This window comes from Halichoerus grypus, chromosome 10, assembly GCF_964656455.1.
Source record: "Halichoerus grypus chromosome 10, mHalGry1.hap1.1, whole genome shotgun sequence".
Taxonomy (NCBI): Eukaryota; Metazoa; Chordata; class Mammalia; order Carnivora; family Phocidae; genus Halichoerus; species Halichoerus grypus.
The window spans coordinates 120,866,723-120,892,022 of record NC_135721.1 but is presented as its reverse complement, the minus strand read 5'-3'; the positions used below and the strand labels follow the sequence as shown (position 1 = coordinate 120,892,022).

The following is a 25,300-nucleotide window of genomic DNA, read 5'->3' as shown; positions in this document are numbered from 1 at the left end:
ATTTATCCACTTGTTTGTGGAGCAACTACACAGGATCCTCCCTCCGTGTGGTTCTGAGACTGATGTCATAGTTAATGACTAACTTTGGGGAAAGATCAGAGTTTGAGTACCTTAAGCAAAGCACAGCTGAGGTGCTTTGGGAATATGGAAAAGAGATTTTATCAGCTAGGAGGGTCAGGAAAAGCTTTTTAGGGGCGCCTGGGTGGCTCAGTCGGTTAAGCGTCTGCCTTCGGCTCAGGTCACTATCCCAGGGTCCTGGGATCGAGCCCCACATCAGGCTCCCCACCCAGCAGAGAGCCTGCTTCTCTCTCTCCCTCTGCTGCTCCCCCTGCTTGTGTGCTTGCTCGCACTCTCTCTCTGTGTCAAATAAATAAATAAAATCTTAAAAAAAGAAAGAAAGAAAAAGAAAAGCTTTTTAGAGGTGTTGCCATCTTAGCAGGACCATGCAGGATGGATAGACTTTGCCTGTCTTCTCTCTCAGGAGGCATTCAGCTACTGCCCTGGCTATGGCTCTAGGTGGCCTGTAGGGTTTACAGCATTGTAACCTCCTCGAGGGCAGGGACAGTATTGTTTTCATTTCTGAGTTCCTAGAACTTAACTCTGAGTCTTATGTAGACCATTTTCAGTAGAGGATGGTGACAGATTAGGGAAATGTCTCTTCTCATGTAACTTAAAGGGAGATTAAAATTTATTGATTCTCAGTATCTTAATACCTAGCAATTAAAGTTACTAAAGAAGACATAGAAACTGAAAGTGAGGTTTTTGGAGATGTTCATATTATTTTATTTCTTACCACATTAATCATAGCCAAAATAGTCATGATAGGGTATAAAAAAGTGAGCTCTGCGTCAAGCCATGTAGGTGTTTCCTCCCATATTTCTGTGTAGTTCTGGGGAGAAACTCTTGTAGATTCCCCATTAAAGCCTACCCTAGGACAAGAGTTCCAGGATGTGATACCGTAAGTTTCATCACGTGAGAACTTAGTTTTAAAAACTGCCCAAGAGTTTTAATTCTGAATTTCTCCTTGTAGCAAGGAGCAAGGACCAACCCCAGTGGAGAGAAAGAAGAAAGGAAAGAGGAAAAGTGAAACCACAGTGGAAAGTTTAGAGCTGGATCAGGGCCTGCCGAACTCATCCCTGCGGAGTCCTGAGGAGTCCACTGAGTCTGCAGACAGCCAGGTACAGCTGTGACCGGGAGCCCTGCTGGAGGTTATGGCTGCCACACAGGTCTCGCTGACGTGGGCTCTGTTGCCCTTCTCTCTCCATCTCCAGGCCACACCCCTTGTGCACAGACGCGGACTTGGCTTTCACTGTTGGGGGGGTTGAGCACCGAAGACCACAGACTTTTTCCCATAACATCCTGATCCTCATACTAATGATCTCCCAAGGTTTTGTTTTAGTGGTGTTTGCTTCCTTCTTGGGAAGTAGCATGGTATTAGGCTGCAGAAAGAATGAATATGGAAAATAGAATTGTGGGGCACTCTGGGTGAGGCTTGGGGGGCCTGACTTGCCATGTAGGTAATGCTTTTAGGGCTCAGAGTGCTAGGCCAGTCTGCATAAGGACATTTTCATAATCCCAGATACTGGAAAAATCAGAGATATCTGTATTAATTTTGCCAGAATAGTCAAGGAAGTTTGGCTAAACATGGAAACAAGGAGTTGCCCACCTGAATGAGATTTCTAAAACTATGCCTAAGTGAGCCCATGACTGACTGGTAGGAATTTCCTCCCTCCGTCGAGGCATCCTGTCTTGGATAGGGGTTCTGATATTTGAAAGTGCTGTTCCTTGGATATCCACAACAGTTTATCTGGGTTATGCTGCTGCAACGGGGCCCTGTAACATCATCCAGCTACCGCACCTTCAAGTATCCTCTGAACCCTCATAGATTCCTAGATGGTCTTCATTGTAGGAAAGTGTCAGCATCTGATGTCACGGTGGTAATAAGTAGTAGTGTCTGGGGTGTCAGAGCAGAGACCCCCCTCATTGCCTGTGAGCTCAGGCTAGTGGCTGTCAGGTGTCCTGATGGGCCGAGCAGCGGGCATGGCGGGTTGATGGGAGTTGGCAGGGGTTTGAGTGTTTCCAGGATGGTGATCTGTACGTGGGATTGGGGGGCAGGTTTTCATGTGGAATCCCTCAGGTAAAATTAAATGTCGTAGAGGTGACCTGGTGTAGAAACACAGTGGGAACACAGAGAGAGGCCCAGGATGTATGCTTTAAAAAATAAGGGAGGTAGTGTTTGGTTTTGGTTTTTGCTCTTTAAGGTTGAAGTATTGGAGAGAGAACCAGCTGGGGAATGGTTCCCAGAAGTGTTTCTGCTGCTTGGATATGATGTGTACATGAGACGAACCATGTGCTCTTCTGTTTGAGGAAAGCCACTGGGCTGCTTTGTTGTAGAATGTTTTCTCTCTACAAGGTCACAAGTTACTTAATTATAGATGAGTCCTCAGATGGTGACTCATGAATCTTGTTTTGTCACAGTTAAGATGTCTCCTTGCATTTCAAGGAGTGGTATGAGATTCTCAAAGTAAGTCTTAATAAAATTGATATTACTTAGTTTTTAAAGAAATATATGGTAAGTATGGTGAATTTGACTAAAACCAAAACAATTCTATCTCCCTAAAGTCAGAGCTTCCAGCTGTGCTGGAAGGGATCTGAAAGATGACGGAGTTTACTTCCCATCCCTGTTTTACTGGAATAGAAATTGATTCCAGAAAGAAGAAAAAAGTCACTGTCATTGATGAACAAAACATATCTCACTGGATTCTGAGACTAGATGTACCTTCTTCTCAGGGGATCTTGGCAATTTGGAACCTCTCCCTCAGCTAGATTTCATTTTGAGTGAATTTAATTCTTAAAAGAGTTGTGTTTAAGGAAGATTTCTTGTGTAAAGTAGGAAAGGCCTCCCATGCATGTTAGTGAGTGTAGATGAGTGTATTCTTTCCCGTGCAAGCTTTTGCCTTTGACTCACAGAGCGTCTCTCTGATGGGTATGTTTGCCCTGCAGAAACGACGCTCAGGACGGCAGGTGAAGCGCAGAAAATACAACGAGGACCTGGACTTCAAAGTGGTAGATGACGATGGGGAAACAATCGCTGTTCTCGGGGCTGGCCGGACATCCGCCCTCTCGGCTTCTACACTGGCTTGGCAGGCAGAGGTACGGCCTTTGGATTGGGGTGCTGGCCTTGGCTGGACAGTCATTTTGGCCCCATTTTGGGTGTAGAGGTTAGTTAAAAATAAAATCTTTAAAACGGAGGGGCACCTGAGTAGCCCAGTCAGTTAAGCATCTGACTCTTGATTTTGGCTCAGGTCATGATCTCAGGGTAGTGAAGTGTGGCACTGGGTGTGGAGCTTGCTTAAGATTCTCTCTCTCCTTCTCCCTCTGCCTCTTTCCTACCGCTCTCTCTCCAAAAAAAAAAAGAAGAACGTGCTAGATACAGTGACTACACAGAATGGGAAATGGACAGGAAAGGGGGGGAGGTCAGGATTTTAGGAGAGGCATTTCCAACGTGAACTAAAGCCCACAGCCTGAATGGTACTGCGGGTTGTGGTATGATAGACAAGCTCAGCTGGATGCTGGGGTCTGATCTGAGGAGTGGTGGGAGATGAGCCCTGAGTGGTAGGAAGAGTCATATTATGCAGGGCCTAGATATTAGCTAAAGTATTTGGCTTTTATACTGCAGATCAAATGGTAGGGGGGGAGGGGGCATTGAGGTCAGGGTTCAAGCAGAGAAGAAACAGGATGGCCCTATTTGCACTTTAGGGATTTCCATTGGCAGCAGTTTCAAGGAGGAAGAGGGACCTGATATCCAGACGCTAGAAGGAAGAGAGGTAAATGTTGAAAAGGTCTGTGCCAAGGAGCTGACAGAGAAGACATTAGAAGCAAAAGAAGAAACAGGCTGTGCATATCGGAGGGGCATCCTTGCCAGCAGCACATTCTGGGACACAGCCTGGCTGTTGTTACGGAATCAGTGTCGCTGACTTGGCAGAATTCACGCTCTGCATGTGCGGCAGAGCACAAATACCTGTCCTTCCTCCTGGGCACGAGGGTGGCTTACTGAAGCCGATAATACTTTATCTTTTTAAGCCACCTTGCCTCCAGCTTAAAGCATTTTCATGTAATTTCACATACCCTTTCACTCTGTGTTTGCATGGAAAGGAGCTAGGAGCAGGGGTCATTGTCCCTGTTCTAGCAATCAGGAAACAGGCACAGAACCATCCAGGTCATGGGTGACCAGTGACTAGCATGTCAGAGTTGATTTCAGGGCTCTCTGCCAAGAGTTATCCAAGCAGTGAACACAACACTTAATAGGACTAGTAATTTCATGTACTGTCAGTGCAGTACTCTTCACACAGATAGTTAAGAGTAGTCCTTGCAAGACTGCTATGAGGCGCTAGGATTGTATTGCTCCGGAATGGGTTTTCCTTCCTTGGAGATGTTATGGTTGGTTTGGTCATTAAAACACTACAAGGGAATTTATTTTCTCCTGGTAGTCATTTAGCCCGCCATTAACTATATTTCAGCTGTTGTTATAACTTCTTTCCTGGTACCTGAACGGCAGCATTAGCTGATCTGACAGAAATAATTCAGGAAATTTTATGTATCTTAACAAGGCTCTTTTTATCCTCTTCAGGGTACAACAAAGAGAGCTAATCTATGGTGAAACATAGATAGAATTTGAATTTGTATTAATTATGCCTCAAAAATTGGTACTAAACTTAGGCAGAAAGAGGCCTGATACGTGGTTTGGCGAGCATGGGGATCTGGCCCCTGTGGCCCAGGCCTGGCCCAGCAGGCAGGGCAGATAGACAGCCTGTAGGGCATTGAGTGGGCCCCACTCCATGCTCCGCAGAGGCCCTAGCTGCTGCAGCTCCTGCTCCACTTGCATCTGGTTTACGTTTGGGGCTTCCTGGTGAGGTTTGAACAGATTTCCCAGGCTAATGCAAAGTCTGAAAGCCACGAATCTCATCTAGGATTCCAGACAATCCTCAGTGCCCAGTGGCACAGAAAAGCAGTTGAAGAAGATGAGGCTTTTTCTTGTGTCCTTCTCCAGAGGCGTTTTGGATGGGTGTCCGCCTGCTTGCTGCCTTTGGCTTAGGCAGAGAAGGGTGTGGAGTCACCACCAGAAAGGCCCTGCTGCTCCCTTGTTGCATTTCTGTGCAGTGTCTTATCAGCATGCTCTGCCCGGTTCTGTGGCCCTGGCCCCTGGCCCAGCCCCAGATTGCAACCTCAGCATTGTTATCTGGTGGTGAGTTGCTAAAAACATCTTTACACATGATTCACTGGAGCCCAGGACTGACATGGTAGCACAGCCCTGCTTTGGACTCTAGAGGACAGTCCCCAGACTGGGATATGGGATTCTGCGGCAGGAAATAAGTTTCCATCCTGACTGTGACTCTTTGCTTTCTTATTCTTTGTCAGACGTATGTTGGTGCCTGGAACAGAGACAAACTTTTGCAGTTGTTGCACATTTACAGTGTATAGATTTTTACAAGGCTATCTCAGTTTCTGCCTTCTACAATTTGTGCAGCTTATGCGACTTTGCCTTTTAGAACAGAGGACTTTAATTTGGATGAGGCTTCAATTCCCTGTGCCGTCCCTGTGCCTCACTCGGTGTCTCTGCAGCCAGCCCTCTGTTGTCTGGCCTTTTGCTGTGCCTGGCAGGCTGAGCCCAGTTGTTTCCTTCCCCAGGAACCCCCCAGCTCCCCCGAGCTGTGGGGGGAGTGCCCCTGCTCTGTGCTCTAAGGTGGTTGCTTCTTAACTCCTTTATTAAATCAAAATTCCTGCCTGATTTTTTTTTTTTTTAAGTAGGCTCCACGCCCAGCATGGAGCCCAACACAGGGCTTGAACTCACAACCCTGAGATTAAGACCTGAGCTGAGATCAAGAGTTGGACACTTAACCGACTGAACCACACAGGGCCCCCCTCCCCGCCTGATTTTTTTTAAAAACATGGCCACACACTATCTGTTTACCCCCATTTATTTCCCCTCTTCATTCTGTGTAATGCTTTTGCTCTGCTAAGACTGTTTACTTAGTATTCCATATATGCATCCTGTTTTCCTGTGGACTCATTCTTTCATCCTTTGGGTTCACTTCAGCTTTCCTTCCTGCTTGTTGTTTTCTTATGAGCCATCATTCCTTAGGGCCCAACTAAAACCTCACCTATTCTGTGAAATCCAAGCTATTCTTGCTTTCTGCACTCTTGCTGGACTTCGGGTTACTGTCACACCACTTAGAATTTACCCTGGGACGTTTCTAAGAAGAATGTTTTATTTTGCTTTCCCTGCATGAATGTAAGCCCCTGAGACTGGCCATCTCGCTCAATGCTACTTTTGCACCCTCCATGACACTCAGTAAATACTTGGTGATTTGAAAAGCGATTTGCTTCTTGCTAGAGCCTCTCCCATGTGCTTACCTAAATAGAAATAAATCAGGTGGTTGGTTGAGGTTGGGGGCAACTTGGGTTGAAAATTTTTGAAATTTTCCCTAAGGAAAAAAAGTTTAAATTATATGAGTCTCTGACATGAAAGAGAATGAATTAAAATGGCCTTCTTTGAAGGATAATTTGAGAAAATTCCAAGTAGCTGAGAACAGATGGTTGTTATGGAAGTTGTTTTTGGCAAGCAGATTTAGTTTATATCTGTGTGTATCTGTATACACTGAGTGTTTATACACATATGATCATGCTTATGCACAATCTCTGTTTAGAAAAGTCCTAATTTTCTAGTTTCCTTCCTACTTTGATGTGTATTTTGGAAATGCTATTCCCTTTTCCTTTTATTAGGATAGGGCAAAACCTGCTCTCAGTATTTTCATGATAACCACTGATTTTTTTTTAATGCTAGTGTTCATCCCCCTTTCTTTAACCAGTGCCAAAAGATAAATTGAAATTTTATCTCAAATTCCTTAATTTTTTTACTAGAAAATTTTCTATGGTGAAGAATGTTTGAAGCCCTCTGTCTTTTTATTACTCAGAGTAAAGTTCTGTCCTTTCTCGTCCACGTGTTAGTCTTTCCTTGAATTTGGCTGGTCCTGCTTAAAAACTCCGAATAGCCATCAGAATCCTACCACTAAAAACCATCTTTTTCTATTCTTCATGGTAGACAGGAATAAGAATGTTCGAAGCAATCTGGTAGTGAGGAAGAGGTCTTTGTTCCTTTCTGTGTGTGTGTGTACATGTATGAATGCTCCCTGGCTAGTCTGGGTTATACAGACTTGAGAGTAGGTAGGAAAGGTAGTCAGCAATTATGAGAGTTTAATGCCGGTTAACAGCGATCTAACTCGGTGCCCTGTCTTCTGTGTTCCCATAGCACTTGCTTTATGCTATTACAACCACGTTGTATTGCAAAATCTCTATTTATTCAAAAATACTTACTGAGCACCTGCTACATGCCATGGACTGTTTTGTGCTGGAGATAATCTCATGGAACAAAAGAGACAAGAATCCCTGCTCTCACAGAGGGAACCAAGCAAATGGAGGAGGAAGCCTGCAAAACCATGAACCATGCACGTGCTCTCTCCCTCACATTTGCTGCATTTTGAAACTCATGGGATAGAAGGCCGAAGGGTGAAGCTCAGAGCTTCCAAAGGGTGGCAGTAATGAGGTAGAGGCTGGGAATAAACCAAAAATATAATAAAATTGTGTAGTTTTTCATGGTGGTAAGTCCTATGGAAAAAAATCAGAAGAGGAGTGATGTGGAATTGACGAATGAGGGTTGCAGTTTTAAATAGGGTGGTCCTTTCTGGCCTCACAAAGGTAACATTTGAGCAAAGAATTGAAGGAAATAAAGGAGCGAGGGAGTCATGAGGGAGAGAAGAGCATTTCAGGCAGAGGGAATAGCCTATGCAAAGTGTCTGGGGTAGACACAGGCTGCCAGTGTATGTGAGGAAAACACAGACCTAAGAGGTAACAGGAGGTGGGAGGTGAGATCCAGCGGAGTGTGTAGGCCTTTGAAAGATCCTTGGTTTTACTCTGAGTTAAGAGAGAAGCCTTTTAAGCAGTTAAAGCAAAAGAGGGACATAATAAAAAGGGCCATTCTGAATGTTGTATTGCAAATAGACTAGTTGAGCAGGAGTGGTAGCAGGGAGACTAGTTAGAAGGGTTTTGGGAATAATCTGGGTGAGAAATTAAGGTGGTTTAGACCAGGGTAGAAGCAGTGTTGGTGGTGACAAATTGCTGGATTCTGGACATATTTTGAAGATGGAGCCAACATGATTTCTTGGCTAATCAGACATGGTATGTGGAAAGAAAAGAGGAATCAAGGATTACACCAAGAGGGGCACCTGGGTGGCTCAGTTGGTTGGGCGGCTGCCTTAGGCTCAGGTCATGATCCCAGGGTCCTGGGATTGAGCCCTGTGTCAGGATCCCTGCTCAGCTGGGAGTCTGCTTCTCCCTCTCCCTCCCCCTGCTTGTGCTCTCTCTCTCTCTCTCTCTCAAATAAATAAAATCTTAAAAAAAAAAAAAAAAGGATTACACCAAGATTTTTGGTTTGAACACCAAAAAGGATGGCGTTCCCTGTCACTCAGATGGGAGAAAACTGCAGGTGGAATAAGTAGGGGTGGGAGGTTGGCTAGGCTAGCAGGACTTTCCTTGTAGACATCTTAAGTGTGAAATACTTTGGAGGTAATCAAGTGGAGATGGCAAGTAACGAGTAGATACATGAGTGTGTGAATTGAGGGGAGGTTCTGAGCTGGATACGTAAACTTGGCTGTTGTCACGATGTAGCCCATATTTAAAACCACTTGACTGGACAAGATCAGCAGGAAAATGAGTATAGATAGAAAAGAGTAAAAAGTAGGCTCTAGGGAGCTCCAGAAATTAGAGTTGATATGGGAGGATTCCTACTTCCAGGGAAGATACAGTAGGTCATAGCAGGGTAACACTCACTACAAGGAAAAGAAAAACCATAAATTGCAAAGAATATATTTTTAAAGACATCTGATATCTGTGGAAGCAACAAGAATTAGATGAACTAAAATTCCAGACAGCAGAGAACTATTCCTAGATGAGCCGACAATTATAGACTGTTTCTTCTCTGGAAGCATTCCTCAATTCTGGGCATGGGTTGAGGATCAGGTTTGGTGCAAACAGACTATTCTGGGTAGAAGAGAAACCATCTGACCCTGTTGGTGATGGAGTATACAGGGCTGGTGAGATGATTGGAAACTAGAGGAATCCCCGAAGCAACGGGCTTTCCCCAGGAGACTTGTTTAATTCTGGGGTAGCCCAAGAAGTTAGTGGCTCGTCCAGAAGGCAGATTTCAATCTGTGTACCATGAGACTGTACTTAGAGGGAAAATCTCACTAAAGGGATGGGCCTACTATAGAAAAACGGACTCTCCCTTAAGAGAGATTTTAACCTGCTTGGGATTGAAGACTCCAGGGCTCAGGAGTAAAAAGATCTGCCAGACTCGAGCAGATTGATGCTCAGGAAACAGGGTAAAACAAGAGATGGACTGAATTTTAACAGTAACACAGCCCTGACCCAATTCAGTCTCTGATTGGACTTAAGGGACCACCCCCTCTCATAGTTTGTCTAAGAGAAAATAGGAAACAGTTGTGGAAAATATTGTTTGGAGCTGCTATGGTTCCTTTATTCATAAGATCTACCATAAGTAAAAAATTACTGGACATTTGAAAAGGCAGGAAAAGATGTGACTAAAAAGCAAGAGAATATATATAATACAAGCAGACCCTAGATGATCCAGATATTGGAGTTAGCAGAAAAGAACTTTAGAATAACTGTGATTGCTATGTGAAAGAAAATAAAAGAAGTTGGGCAACAAAGTTTTAAAGTGACGAATTCCAGAGAAATGTATCTGTAAAGAGAATCACATCAACAGTCTGGAATTGAAAATTCCAATTTAAAAACTTAGAACACAGTGAATGACTTTAAAAGCAGATTAGGTACAGCAGAAGATAAGATTGGTGACTTTGAAGACAGTCAATAGAAAATGTCTAATCTGAGACGTAGAGAGAAAAGAGAATGCAAAGAACAGAACAAGGCATAAGAAACAATTGGGGTGCAGTGAAAAGGTGTAATGTATATCTGATTAGATCCTAGGCATGGAGGAGAGATGGGGGCAGAGGAGTATTTGAAGATAAAATTAATGGCCAAGACCCCCCCCCCCCAAACTGATGGGAGGTATCAACCAATAGATTCAACATCAGGTATAACTGCCATGCAGGAAAAATACAAAAGTGAAAACCATACTCAGGCATATCTGAAACTGTAGAAAACCAAAGACTGAAAAACCACTAAATAAAAACTGAGCACTAATATTGTATTAAATGGTATGATATTGAATACTTTCCTCCTGAATTTGGGAATAAGAAAAAAATTCCACTATTATCATTATATTCAGAAATGCACTGCAGGTCCTGGCTACTGCAGTAAGGAAAATGAAGAAATAAAAAGTTTAAAGATTGGAAAGGAAGAAGTAAGATTCATTATTTGTAGATGACATGACTGTATATAGAAAATTCAACAGATTTGGCAAACCATTAGCCTTAAGAAATGTGGATTTATCTAAATTTTTGGATACAAAGGCAATATACAAAACCATCTTTTATTTCTATAAACTAGCAACATGAAATCAGGAAAGGAAAACTGTAAAATATCATTTGTAACATCATCAAACATATTAGATACTCTAGAATAACTCTCAAAAGATACACAGGCCCTCTCTATATGAAAAACATTGCTGAAAGAAATGAAAGGAGACCTAAATAAATGGAGCGATACATAACGTTCAGGTATTCAGTATTGTTAAGATGTTGGTAATTCAGTCCCAATCAAAGTCTAAGCAGGGTGTTTTTTGATACAAGTTAATAATAGAAACACAAAAGACCTAGAATAGCCAAGGCAGTCTTTAAAAAAAACTAAGTTATAATGTAGACTTATAATCAAGCTACAGTAATGAAGACATGGTAGTGTTGCCAGAAGAACAAGTAGACCAATGGAACAAAATAGGAACACTGCTCAGTAGGGCTCCTACTAGCCACATGTGGCTATGAAGCACTTGAAATACGGCTAGTCTGAATTCAGATGTGTTTTAAGTGTGAAGTACACATTGGATTTTAAAGACTTAGTATGTAAAAAGAATATAAAGTATTTCATTAATAATTTTACATTGATTTCATAGTGAAATGATAAGTTTTTAGATATATTGGCTTAAGTAAAATATATTTATTAAAATTAATTTCATCTGTTTGTTTTTACTTTCTTAATGTGGCTACAAGAAAATTTTAAATTACTTTATGTGGCTTAATGAATGACCTTGGTAGCAGCAAAAGATTCTTTAAACAGGACACAAGAATACGTAAGAGAAAAGATTGGTAAGGTAGATTATGTAGAACTTCTGTTCATCAAAAGACACATTTACAGAATCAAAAGGCAGATCATAGATTGATAAATAATACTTGTAATCTATGTAACTGGCAGGAGTTTTATTCAGAAGTGTGTAAAGAACTCTACAAATTAAAAAAAAATTAAATTTTAAATTAAAAAAAAATTAAAATTAAAAAAAAAAGGACACTTCTTAAAATAGGCAAATGACTTGAGCAGGACCTTCACAGAGAGGTTGCCTTCATTGCCAAAAGCATATGAAAAGATGCTCAGCATCCTTAGTTATCAGGGAGATGTGAATTAGAGAGATAATACTACATGTCCATGAGAATGGCTAAAATTTTAAAGACAATATCAAGTCAGCTGGAACTCCTCCCATACATTGCTGATGGGTATAAAAATTGTTACAATCACTTTGGAAAAAATTTTGACAATATTCATTAAAACTAAATGTACAACCTACCTCATAACCTAGTAATTCCACTTTTATGTATATATCCAAGATAAATGAGTACATTTGTCCCCCAGAAGACATACAATTTATATGAACGTTGGAAGCAAACCAAATATTCCTCAACAGTAGAATGGATAAATAAATGGTAGTATATTTATGCAACAAAATACTATGCAGAAATACAGAAGAATGAACCACATACTGTATAATTCCATTTACATGAAGTTTAGTAATAGGCAAAACCAATCAATGGTAGTAGAAGTCTGAATAGTGGTTACTTCCAATGGGGGCACGAGTCTTCCAGAATGTCAGAAATGTTATGTAACTTGATCTGGGTGGTATTTATACAAGTGTATATGTGTATATGTAAAAATTCATCGATTGTACACTTGAGATCTCTACATACTGTAAGTATGCCTTAGCTTAATAACTTTTAAAGTGTTGTGTTAGCATATCTGGTAGTTCCTTGCTGATGAAGACTACAGCTCATCTATTTCTGTAAGACGAATGAAGAAACATAAAAGACACTCAATAAATAATATGAAAGAAATTTAGGGAGGAAATGAAATAGGAAGTTAGGAAGGAAGTTGGTTCATTAATCTACTTTCTCTTAACCTAACACCTGTTCTTTGCTCACGGCCCACTTGCCACGGTCAGAGCTCTGTTGGCTGCAAGGTTGGGGTAGTGATCTTCCGGCTTAAGAAAGTACACCCAGTTCTGGCCTTTTGCTGTTAGCCATCCTGACAGTATTAGATAGATCCGAGTGTCTGGAGAAGGGGGAGAATTTTTGATTAAGTGATGTAGATTAAGAATAATAACCATTTCCAGTCTGTGACGCTAGTGAGTTTGATGCTTTATTCCCTCATGTGTCTCCTCTCTTTCCCTGTTGCTTGTATTTAGCATTCAGAGTGACAAGCATTTCTTGTCACCCACTGCTGCTGGGCCTCTTCAAGGTATTAGCTATAGCAGTGGATAAAACAAATAGGAATCCCTGCCCTCAGAAGGTTTATACTGTAATGGGGGAAGACAGGCAACAGTCAACTGCCTTCTTCCCCTTTCCTTACTTGTGCTTAAGAATCAAGCAGAATGGGGCGCCTGGGTGGCTCAGTTGGTTAAGCGTCCAACTCTTGATTTTGGCTCAGGTCATGATCTCATGGTCATGATATTGAGCCCCATGTTGGGCTCTGCGCTGAGCTGAAGCCTGCTTCCGATTCTCTCTCCCTCTCTCTCTGCCCCTCCCCCCACACCCACTCCCACCTCCTTCCTATCCCCCCACCCCTACTCATGCACAGGTGTATGCGCTCTCTCTCTTAAAAAAAAAAAAAACAGGCAGAACAAAACTTGAGCAGAAAAACAAAAGCTTAGTCTGTCTTCCCATCCCTTCTTCCTACTATATGGTAGGCACAGTTCATTTGTTTTCTTGTTGAGCAGTGGGAAGAGACTCTTGTCACTTTGGATTAACTTTGGCATGGCACCTAGCACAATGCCATGTGTCTAGGGGAATGAATAAATATTTGTAACCTTTGGGAGCATCTGTCAATGCCTGCTGATCTCTATACTTCTTTTCTGCCATCTGCCCTCCTAACCTTTTTTTTTTTTTCTTTCCTCTATTACTTTTCTAGGGGAAAGTTGATTTAGGATCTTAGAAAATATGTTTTCTGTAATGATACGGCTCTGGGACAGCTGAGCCCTAGAATGGGTAGGACGAAGACAGTGAGATGTAACATAAGTCATCCTTTTGGAAAGTTCTGATCAGGAACCCAAGTTATTTTGGGGGTTAGGGCTATCGTGATGAGTGTTCTTCTTGTATACTGTTCTACTAGATCTGACAAGGTCATGTAGTGCATAGGATACCTCTGAAATAGAATGTCTCAAATAAAATCCTAGAAAGAATGTCAAACACAAGAATGTTCTGACTCAACGTACCCTTTTTAAGTTTGTCATTGTTTAATCAAATACTCTGTAGAAAGAGATTTCATGGAGCTCAGGAGCCTAGAAATGTTGATGTGTATCTGGGATAGAAAGGAAGAAATGAATTTGTTTTCAGTTAGGATTTATAGTCAAAGGATGATCAGTGAAACAACCATTTCCAGCCACAGAGGGGAAAGATGGTATCACTTAGTAGAGAATAATTATACCTTGCATTTGCATAGTGCTTACTGTTCCAAAAATATTTTCACATACCATTTTATCCTCCCAGTAACCCAGTGAGGTAAGTATTTTTAACTCCTATTTTAATAGATACGGGAACTAAGAGGTGTTAATTGACTTATCCAAAGTCAGTAGCAGGTAGGTGTTAGAATTAGGACTCTCTGATTCCAAGGCCCGCAGACTCCTGAATGTTACACCTTTCTGCAAATTTTATGCTACAGCATGTAGGCAGGTTTGGCAGAAAAGGGAAGTCCTAGGACCAATTTTAGTGATACTAAAGACAGATCTGAAATTAAGAGTCTGAAAAGCAGAGTAACTTCTCTGCTCTTGTGGAAGGGGAAGGTGTTAGGGTTGTGCCCAGAATGTGTGCAATCTTTTGATCACTCTGTGGACTGATAGGAGGGAGGCCTCAGCGCTCACAGGTGATTCTTATAGAATTATTTCTTAGATTCTGTGGTGCCAGTAATTTTCTGTCTTTTTAACTTTTCTGTCTCCAGGAGCCTCCAGAAGATGACGCAAACATCATTGAGAAGATCCTGGCGTCTAAGACCGTCCAGGAGGTCGGTGGCTCATGTACCAGCTTTTCTATCACTAGCACAGGTTATACTCTCTGTGAAGAGATACTTGGCTAGAGAACCTGGAATGGTTGTGACTGGCCAGAGTGAGAGCTAGGCAACAACATTGTCTGGCTAGTCAGTACTTATTTTTACCCCCATGGAAGATTTTAGATCATAAAATTCTTAAATACTTGAGAGTAGAACCCCAGATAATTTTTTTTCTCCATAGTGATCCCAGCAAAAGGTATTTGTCCTTTAGTTGCTGTAGCCCATGGAAAGTCCTCAGGGGGCCAAAAAGAAGACATGGAAAGAGTCCTATTGAAAACCTCTGGGGGGTTTTCTTTAGACATGTCAGGGCCATTGTAGGGATTCTCTAGAGAGCATGCCTGGGGTGAGGGTATGTGTGCTGGTGAGAACACAGTTTTACCTTCAAGTATTTATGAGAGCAAACTTCCTTACTTCGAGAGTGAACAGCACTGACATTTCAGGGTGGTGGTTTGGGGGCATGCCAGAGACCCAGTTTTCACTTGCACGGCAGGCTCTGGTCCTGACAGCTCTCAGAGCCCTGGGCCGGTTTGCGTTTCTCAGCTGAGTGCTGTCCTAGCCTGGACCCTGGAAGGACACCAGGAGGATCATTTTCTTTTTTACCTTCTAGCTAGCTGTGGATTCATCCTTTGGGAAGGCTGCTCAGTAGCTGTCAGGAAAAGAACTGGGAACATCCTCAAGAAATCTGTACTAAACCTCCTCAAGAAATCTGTACTAAAACCAACAGGGGTGTTGATTTACCTGTTTTCTTGTGCTGCATAAGGGTGATCTGAGGGGTCTGGCCTGTTAACTGCTTGCTATTGGTTACAGGTTCACCCAGGAGAGCCCCCATTCGACTTGGAGCTATTCTACGTTAAGTATAGAAATTTGTACGTCTTTTTCTTGTATTATTTGTGTTTGGATTTATATGAATAAAATTCACTTTCCCTCATCACATCATCTTCTGTATTTTCCGAGAATGGCCCCTGAAGCCTGACCCACAGATCTCAGTTGACTCAAGTTCACCTCAGACAGTGGTGCTCACTTTTGGCTGCACAGACAGTCACCAGGGAAGCCCTTGCTCCACTCAGGACCAGCTGACTCAGACCCTGGGAGTCGATCCCAAGGATTGGTGCTTTATTAAAAACTCCCTGTGCCATTCTCATTTGCACCCAGGGTGGAGAAGCACAGTCCTATAGCTCTTGAAGTTTTCTTTCTTCCTGTGCTATGTGCCCACTTGCCCTGATGTGTATGAATGATAACCCGCCTACGCCTGCCCTCCCCTCTGCTCTCAGGCAGGTCCTGTAGAAGCTGCAGGGGGACCGGTCATTTGGAATCGCAGCACTGTTTCGTTGTCTGTTTGTGCCCATAGCACAAGGCCCTCCTCAGCCCAGTCTCTAGCAGTTTCACTACAGACCGCTACCTCTGGGTTAGATGGTCACCCTGTTTACTGAAACACTTAAAGCTCAATGATTTGGTAGTTTGCACTTGTCTCACAATTTGTGTGTCTTTGGATAGTTCCTACTTACATTGTAAATGGGCCACAATGGAAGAGCTGGAAAAGGATCCTCGCATCGCACAGAAGATCAAGCGATTTAGGAATAAACAAGCCCAGATGAAGCACATTTTTACTGAGGTGAAGCAATATTTACCAACTAACTTGACCGCTGCTTTTCTTACAGTATTAAATGCTGAGTTTAAGTTTCTTAAAATCAAAGTCCTGTGCAGATCCATTGCTCAAGTCACATTGCTAAATGTGCACTGATTTGCAGCAAAACCAGTCCAGATTTAAGCCAAAGAGAAAAAATAATCCACCAAGTTAAAAGGATTGAGCCTTACAAACTGACAACTCATAAGAATGTGCATCTTGGTCAGAATATCTATAAATAGCTAGGGCAAGAGAAATGTGCACAAAACTCTTTCATTCCCTCCTCCCCCCCCAAAAAAATAGAAATCCAAGAAGACATAAACTTCGAATGTAAAAAATAAAAACTATTATTAAATATATTAGAGGGTAAAATATTAGTGAGTAAATAAGGAAATTTATATAAGCTTGGGTATTTCTAAGTATGGTACCTACGGCGAGAGGAAAAATTGATGGATTTGGACATTAAACAAATCTATAGTGTCTATATATTAGAAAATACTGCTAAACAAATCTTAAAAGTAAATAATTAGGAAATATGTGCATTACATACGTATACGTATTTCATAAAAAATATATAACTTATACACATACATATATATGTGGCATACATTCTTTTTATCCAGTATAGGAACCTTCCTGTTTATATTCATATACACATACACGCACATGACAAATAATTTTAATGATAAGGAATGCTTATTAATCATATAAAAATGCAGTCACTTTCACTAGGAGTTTAAAAATGCAAACTAAAATAGGAATTTTCTGGTTTTTATTTACCAAATATTTGAAGGTTTTAAAAATAATTATTACTCATTGCTGGTGAGAGTGTAGGGCAGAGACAGTCCTGTATCTAGCAGGTGGGAACATAACCTAGTACGACCTGTCAAGAACAGATGGCAGCAGACGTGAAATGTCTCAAAATGTTCACATCCTTTGTCCGGCAGTTCTAATTCTGCCATGTATTTTAAGGAAACTGTTGAGTCTTTGTACAGAATTAGCTATGATATTCAGTCGTTAATATTGGTGGAAAATTGCAAACAAACACACTGTTAGATGATAGACATTTGTTAAATGATGTGTACATCCCATAGAACAGAACACTGTGCTCTAGTAAAAGTGATGTTGGAGAACAGTTGTTAATGACGTAGAAAGAAGCTACAGTGCTGTATGTCGGCCTCTTACAGTGTCGGGGGCAGTTCCATTTTGGGGAGTGCAGGAGAAAAGAGGCACTATAATAATGCGCAGAAAATGTCTTGAATATACATGAAGACGCTGATGTCATTTTTTCTGGTTGATGGGATCATGGTGACTTCTACTTTTTCTTTTTCTGTATGGCCTGTAGTTTTAAAATTTTGTACAGATAACTTTAAAGAAAGGAAGTCATAAAAACTATTCTTAAAACGTAGTTGCAAGCACTAGTCGTCGAGAGTGCACTCAGGTGCCATCAAGCTATAGTACATTGCTGCAGTACTTAACCAACTCATTCTTCATGTTGTGTGCCTTTTCCTCAAGTGACAAAAAATTACTTTAGGATAATGTCAGTGAGCATTCTTCTCATCCCAGGATGGGGTCCTTCATCTTTAGTCTTAGCGTTCAGCCCCAGCCCTCTCCAGGATTGTTTTAAAGAATGTGAAAACTGTTTCTCGTGGCATTGTTATTGTCATAGAGAACTGGGAAAGAGAAGACAAGTAGAATTGGAAGACCGTCTTGAGGCCACACTGGATACTCTCCCTCTGTTCTTGGAACATTTTATTTGCACCTCTATTTTAGCAAGTATTTGCAGTGTAGGAACTTGTTTACATGTCTCTTTCTTCCATTTTAAGCCCTATGAGACAGACAGGGACATGTCTTCTTGTATTTCTGTCCCTGATACCAGGAACAGGGTCAGTGCTCAGTAATTATTTAGCTGCCCCCTGGTGAGGGATGGGGTTTGCCTTATGCTCTTCGCCTGCTCTAGACCCTTCAGCGACTCACATTTTCTTGAAATAAAGTCCACAGCCCTTCATATAGCGTACAAAGCCCCATGTGTCTGTTTTCTGCTTTATTCCCAAGGGAGTGATTTTTACTGGGCTGGGAATAGAGAGCTGAAGCTATGTTACAGTGTGTAGAAAAAATGTACCAGGAGCGTATAACTTGTGGGAAGGAAAGGCTTTTGAAAAGATTGGAGGACATCCTGAGATTGAGGAGGAGGAAGAGTGGGGAGTAGTTCCTATAGTACTGTCTTCAGTCTTGACCTGTTCAACATTTTTATTAATGACTTAGATAAATAATATTCTTATGAGATCGATAATAACTTAGTTTTGGATAGAGCTTCTTCATATCCATTATTTCCGGCTGCTTGATGAGGTAGCCAGGGGCACCTGTGGAAAAGACACAGGCTTGAGAGGCAGAGGCTTCCCTCCCTCTGCAGGGGTAGAGGCCTTCTGACTACACTTGGACTCCTGGAAACCACACCTGATGCTGGGAGAATAGATGACAAAGTCAAAGTTCAGGTTTACTGGTCAGGCTAGGATGAATGAAATAGAATGGCAATTAAATGTATGTAATGTCACACATTTGTAGTTTTTAAATCTTCAGAGTGGGGAAAAATGACTGACTAGCAGTTCTAGGGAGAAAAGATAGTGCCCGTTAAATGACAAGTTTCCTATTGGTCAGGAGGAGGGTGTGCAGCTGCTGAAGAAGTAACAGTAATCTTTGTTCTGTTCATTTGAGTATCAGCTTCGGGGGGACTTGGACCTGAGTGCAGCTGCAGGAGGACTCTAACTTAGGTAAAGGAAGCACAACTGAGTGCTTGTCAGCAAACATGGAAACTGGCCTGCATGGTGCTAGGAGCCTAGGCTTGCAGGTTGCAGGCTGCCAGGCTGCAGGTTCTGCTCCTGCCCCCCTGCCCCCACCCCACCACCCCTCCCCCCCTCCCCACCCTGCCACACACACACACAGTATCCTCCTCTGTCTAAAGCGGAACTCCTAATAGTATCAGCCTCACAGAACACCTGTGAGGATTAAATGACACAGGGTTTACAGAAGTGTTTAGCACGGTGGCCCATGGCCACTATTCATAAGTGCTAGTTCTCTGCATCACGAAAGGATCTGGAAACTTGGGGCCCCAAGAACAGTCGAACACCTTGAATAGTTTCACCCAGATCGGTTGAAATTTGTTGAAGAGCCAGCATAGAAGGAGAATGAACTTAGTTACTGCTACTCTGAAGGAAGCAGTCATACCAGTGAGCCCCAGTTACAGGAAGGAAACTAAGCTATAATTTAATATAATAAAGGTAAAGATCATGATGCTACCACTGAGCAGATAGAGGTAAAGCTGTCTTGACAGTGGATCAGGTCTTAGAGGGCAGTAAATTCCCAAACAGGGAATAATGGAATCTGAGGGAGCGTTGCCAGGGGTGTTACAAAAAGCATTCCTGTGTTGAAGATGAAACTGGATAGTCCCTAAAGTGCCTTCCAACCAAAGGGGCAATAAGTACATTCTAGCCGTCTGGGAGGAGGGCTTCTGGGTAAGAAAGGCCTGGGTAACGTTCCAGTTCACACAACTCTCTGTGGCTTTGGTCACATTACTTATTTAACCTCTCTGAGTCAGTTTCCTCATCTGTAAAGTAATTACTGTATCTAGTCCATAAAGTAATTTTGAGATTTAAGCACTTAGCATTACTCCAGACACAGGTCAAATATTTCCAAGTGATGCTTATTATTTTGTAAGTACACTTTTGGGAAGCATAGTGTACATGAAGGTAAACAAATCCTAAGGGTGCAGCTCAGTGAATTTTTACAAAATAAACACACCTGTGTAGCCACCACTTAGATCACGACATAGAACATTATCAGTCCCCCAGAAGCTCCCCTCATGCCTCCTTCCAATGTTTGCTACTATTGTTGGTATATAGAAGAAAAAGAAACTAATTCTGAGTTTCCAAGGGTTATCTTTGGAACAAAAAGCAAGAAAAAGGGAATCCTTGTGCTGAGTTTTGTGCAGTACTATAATGACCATTAGGAGAGTCTTACTCTGGCCGTGGTGTAACCTATAAATTCAGTCATGGAGAGCAGGATTTGGGAACAGTGAAGAAATGTCTGTGCTGTGACTTTTATTCTCAAGCTACCCCTTCCATTCTGTGTTTCCTGATAAGCCCAGAGTAGGGGATCACTTACAGATGAACCCCTATATGTTGGTTTTGAGGGGAGGGGGACACTTTTTAACTCTTCTCCTTTGATTGCACTAGCCTGATGAAGACTTGTTCAACCCGGACTATGTAGAAGTTGATCGAGTCCTGGAGGTGGCCCACACCAAAGATGCAGAAACAGGAGAGGTGGGTGTTTTGTCATTTTGATTCCCCTAAAGAGCCTTCCCTTCTTACTACATATTTTGCTTGTTTTGTTAACATGTGGTCTTTGTTTTAATGGCACTTATGTGTGATAGGGTGGGTTTTTCAGAGGTTGGCCGGAGTATGATTGACTCCTTTAATCTAGTAGAACATAAACTCCTCTCCTGTTTCCCACCAGGAAGTGACGCATTACCTGGTGAAGTGGTGCTCGCTGCCTTATGAAGAAAGCACGTGGGAGCTAGAGGAAGACGTAGATCCTGCAAAAGTTAAAGAATTTGAGTCTCTTCAGATTCTCCCTGAAATTAAGCATGTGGTAATGTATCCCTGTTGGGCACTTGGTGTATCATGTTCACTTTATGACCGTGGCAATCCTGGATGTCTGTGGGGCCGTGCTCAGAAGGGTCTTTGTTGGTGACTTACCTTTGGCCGCTCTCCACTGAACTTGTAGTTCAGTATGTTTTTCTCCCCAAATCAGACTTCGCTAGCATTCTGGTCAACATTAGGTCTAGGCTCTATTTTGATGTGTGTGACATTTAAGAACCTTGAATAGGAGCTTATATTTCTTCGTATGTGGTGCTGTATACAGGAGTCAGTAAGATAGAACGTGTACGAAGTGCCTGGCATGGGAAAGAAGCTCAGTAAATGGTTAGTATCTTTCTTGTTTCTACTACCTCTTGCTCCATCAGTGATCTTTTTTCTTTGTTTTTATCTTCTGCCTTTACTCAACTGGAATATTCTTAAGGGGAAGAACTATCTTCTATCTATAGATCCCTGGACTTCACAGAGAGAACATAGGTTTTCAAAATATATTTATTTAATCAGTTTGTTTTTCTGATTCTGGATTATTCCCCCTGAGCTACATAAATGTCCCAGGGTACTTGACAAGTAGTTGTATATAGAGGGACAATAATTAAAAGGATGTAGAATTAGAAGAGCCTGATTAAGATGTGACTCACTTGGGAAGAGAATCAGAGTTGTTGAATATGGCTATAGATAAGTTTCTGTTTTTAAAAAGTCACCACATTTATATGAAAAACTCTTATCCAATTCCTTATTATTTATTTGTTGTTGTTTTTATATCCCGGGAAGGTCAGGACTTAGGAGACAAGAGCTCGACATTGAACTTAGATCTCTGTCAGAGTCTACTCAAAAGCAGGGGGTTTGTTGTTGTTGTTGTTGTTGTTTTTGGCATATGAGGTATATGGAGGAAGCTTGAGGTGCAGAACTGTGATTAGAAATCTACATAGTTTTTAATAGTGTTTTGTCTGCATGACTGGTTAATAAATTTCTCTTTCAACCCTCTCCTACAACTGTTGTCTGTTGTTAATTCATCAGTCATTGTTAAACATCTGCTGTTGGCTGACTCTTGAGTGACATACAATAAGAAAGAAGGTGCACACCCAGCCCCCAGGAGCTCACAGGTTAACAGGGCAGGCATGTGTGTGCGTGGACACACATGGACGTGTGGCACAAGGCAGGGACAAACCGGTGTGGGCAGAGTAGAGAGCATTTCCATTCTGAAGCTAATTGTAAGTTAGTATCTCCGAGTAATCAGGATTCTTACTCAGCCTGAAACCACTTAATTCCTCAGACTGACTACATGCATTTGGCAAGAATATGAATTCTCAAGTGTTTTCAGGCAATTTCCCTTTTCCTTTACTTCTTTGCTATTGCAATGCTGCTGTTTTCATTGCTCAGTGAACCATGGTATTATTTCACACTTGTCTCTTCGTTTCTGATTTATTTGTTCTCGCATTTAAAATGCACATTTTGAAATTTTATCTCAAAAATTCTGAATTGGAATGGTAGCTCACAACATAACTAAAGCTGTCTTTTTATGTGTTAAGAAAAGGACCAGCTCCAAACGAAAGTTTACCTGAATAATTTTTTAAAGGGATCTTACTCTGGGCTTTGAAGTTGACGAATAGGACATTCTATACCTGAAAGCTTTTTGGTAAAAATTAGTTACATATAGGTCAAATACAGAGAAAGCAAGAAGTGACATTGTCCGTAATGATTGTGCAAAGCAGGAGCAGTCTTTTAATAGGCCGGAGCTGCCATGGAGACTCCGAGAATCACTTCTCCTCCTTCAAGTTAACTAAGTAGCCGTTGAAGGCTGTGGAGCCCTGGGGTACGTTGTTTCCTGCAGTGGGTACCACTTAGGAGTCAACCAGAAACTTCCAGTTGATTTCAGGTCTTGTGCTCAGATGGCCGAAATTCTGGCCAGTAGGTGATGTTCAACTAAACCCTTTAGCACTGGGGAAGGAGGGAAGGCTGGATTGACTGGGTTGGAGCATGATGCCTCTGCTTTTGGAGTGCTACCAAGGCAGCAAAGTAGAAATCTGCAGTGAAATTCCATCCTCCGGTACTTAACAGCGCTGAGGGTAAGCCATATAAGTCACTAGAGGAACATTCCAGAAAGTCTCCCCACAGGCTCTAGTAAAGTAGGGGAGCATCCCCGATTAAAGGGGTATGTGGACTTCAGGGGATCCATGCTGACTGGTTCCTGTAGGTTAAGAAGAATGTGATTTCTTTAAGGGAACAGAGCAAGAGGGTTTATATAGGAATATCTTTGCTTAAAGCCTTTTTCTTTAAAGTCATTGTTTTCTTACATACAAATTATTTTCTCCCTTATTTTAAAAGCACCTGTATCTGTACATTAGTAATAATACACTAGTAATAATTTTCAACAGAGTCCTATTTTAAATTTTTTTTTTTAAGATTTTTTTTTTTTTTTTTTTTTTTTTTTTTGCAAGAGAGACAATGAGAGAGAGAGAGCATGAGAGGGAGGAGGGTCAGAGGGAGAAGCAGACTCCCCACTGAGCAGGGAGCCTGATGTGGGACTCGATCCCGGGACTCCAGGATCATGAGCTGAGCCGAAGGCAGTCGCTTAACCAACTGAGCCACCCAGGCGCCCCAACAGAGTCCTATTTTGAAGGGCTTAGCCTAAGTGCAGCTGTAGGAATTTTGTAGGTAAGCTGTGATGTGTATTTTTCTGAAAGATCATGGACAGATTTCACTTACTTACCTCCAAATATCAATGATGTAATTGGGGATATGTTGTTAATTTCACATGCAAGTGGTTTAGTTTTAGTTAATAACGTATTTCAAGTATAAACTATGTTGTAGTACTCCAAAGTAGAATTACCAAAGACTAAAACTGTTCAGAAAAGTTACAATCTCAAAATTCTCATTTGTAACTGTAGCTATAGCTAGGAATGTTTTAACTTTTAAGACTGTAAACTGTTAATTTAGGGGCTCAATTTGCTATAAGCAAAATAACCAAGTCTGTGTCCAAATAATATAAAGCCTAAATAAATAGAATTTTTGGATGGGAAGTTTCCACACCTGAAGATTTAAATCTTCCCCTGATTAATTGAAATCTCAATGGGATTTTAAGAGAACTTGACAAATTGATTCTAAAGTTATACAGAATAGTGAATAAGGTAGAGTAGATGAGACGTTTTTGAAAAATAATTCCCTAATCTGATAAAAGGATATAATAATTTAAAAATTGGATTTTATTGCAGTGCTAGACAGTCCAGTGGAACAGAATGAAGAATCTAAATAGAGCTCCATGGATATATTGAAATTTAGTATGTGATAAATATGGCGTTTCCTATCAGTAGAGAAAAGATCAATTATATTTGGAAATCAGTATTTTATATGGGAAAATATGTTTATGGGATATTTAAGAAATTTGCATGGGATATTTAAGAAATTTGCAGTTTTGATTTTACAGGCTTTTTGCCTTATACTGACTCTAGGAACTAATCAGCAAAATATTTGACCCACTGTACTTTCCTGAGCTGATGCTACATGCACAAAGAAATAACAAAAATTATCTGTAGAAGCCAAAACACCTGACTACTATTGGTTTGCAGGGAGATGGAAGTGTAAGTGAGAGTGGCATCCAGGAGTCTGGGTAAAACAGTACCAAGATTGTAGGTGGGTCTGTTTCTCTTCTTCATTAATTACTTGCAAATTTTATAGAGATGTTCTTAGTTTAGTTTGGTGAAAGCTAGAAAATATAGGTGCTTGCCTTATATCAGAGGTGTGTGTGTGTGTGTGTGTGTGTGTGTGTGTGTTTTACACACCTTACTCAGATCATAGTAACTGTAGCTTGAAGCCAGCCAGCTTTAGGACAGTGTTTTGAGATTTGCCACCTTCCCCATTCTTATCCTGTATCCCTATTTGTGTTACGCTCCTCAAACACCATTCTCTGTATTTTGTTCTGTCTGCCTTCCTCCACCAGGAGAGGCCTGCTTCAGACTCCTGGCAGAAACTGGAGAAGTCTCGAGAGTATAAGAACAGTAACCAGCTCCGGGAGTACCAGCTAGAGGGGATGAACTGGCTTCTTTTTAACTGGTATAACAGGTGAGGAACCGGAACCAGGGTTGTCTTCACGGACAGTTATCCCCCCATGTGTTTGTACTGGAGTTAAACTGTCGCCCAAGCCTGCTTAGAACAGCAGTAGCTAGCAAGGTGGTGAGAGAGTGGAACCTAGCCGTATGTTTAGGGTAGTAATCTTTGTATATGAGGCATGCCAAGACTCCACGTCAGGTGATTCTCCAACCACAAGGAATGATTTTAGACATTGTTGACTTTATGCTTCTTTTTTCTTTGCCATTCTAGCCAAAAGGTTAGGCCCAACCTAGATGAAACAAAATCCAAAAGATCGTTCTAAGTCTTTAGCAAAAATTGGCTCTAAAAGGAAACATCTGGATTGTAGCCCCAACTCCGCTACTTATTTGTGAGCCCTGGATATTCTAGGCTGGGGCTGTAC

At 41.6% G+C, this 25,300-nt stretch overlaps 1 protein-coding gene across 5 annotated transcripts in view; it reads left to right on the top strand.

Moving 5' to 3' along the window:
- CHD6 (chromodomain helicase DNA binding protein 6) overlaps positions 1–25,300 on the top strand; it is a 192,788-nt gene that overhangs the window by 78,024 nt on the left and 89,464 nt on the right. For all 5 annotated transcript variants that reach the window (XM_078057209.1, XM_078057211.1, XM_078057210.1 and 2 more), the window contains 8 exons: positions 1,031–1,178; positions 3,004–3,153; positions 14,449–14,511; positions 15,364–15,422; positions 16,051–16,168; positions 20,413–20,499; positions 20,693–20,827; positions 24,770–24,891. In XM_078057209.1, coding sequence (XP_077913335.1) covers positions 1,031–1,178; positions 3,004–3,153; positions 14,449–14,511; positions 15,364–15,422; positions 16,051–16,168; positions 20,413–20,499; positions 20,693–20,827; positions 24,770–24,891 — 882 coding nt within the window. The remainder of the gene's footprint in view (positions 1–1,030; positions 1,179–3,003; positions 3,154–14,448; positions 14,512–15,363; positions 15,423–16,050; positions 16,169–20,412; positions 20,500–20,692; positions 20,828–24,769; positions 24,892–25,300) is intronic.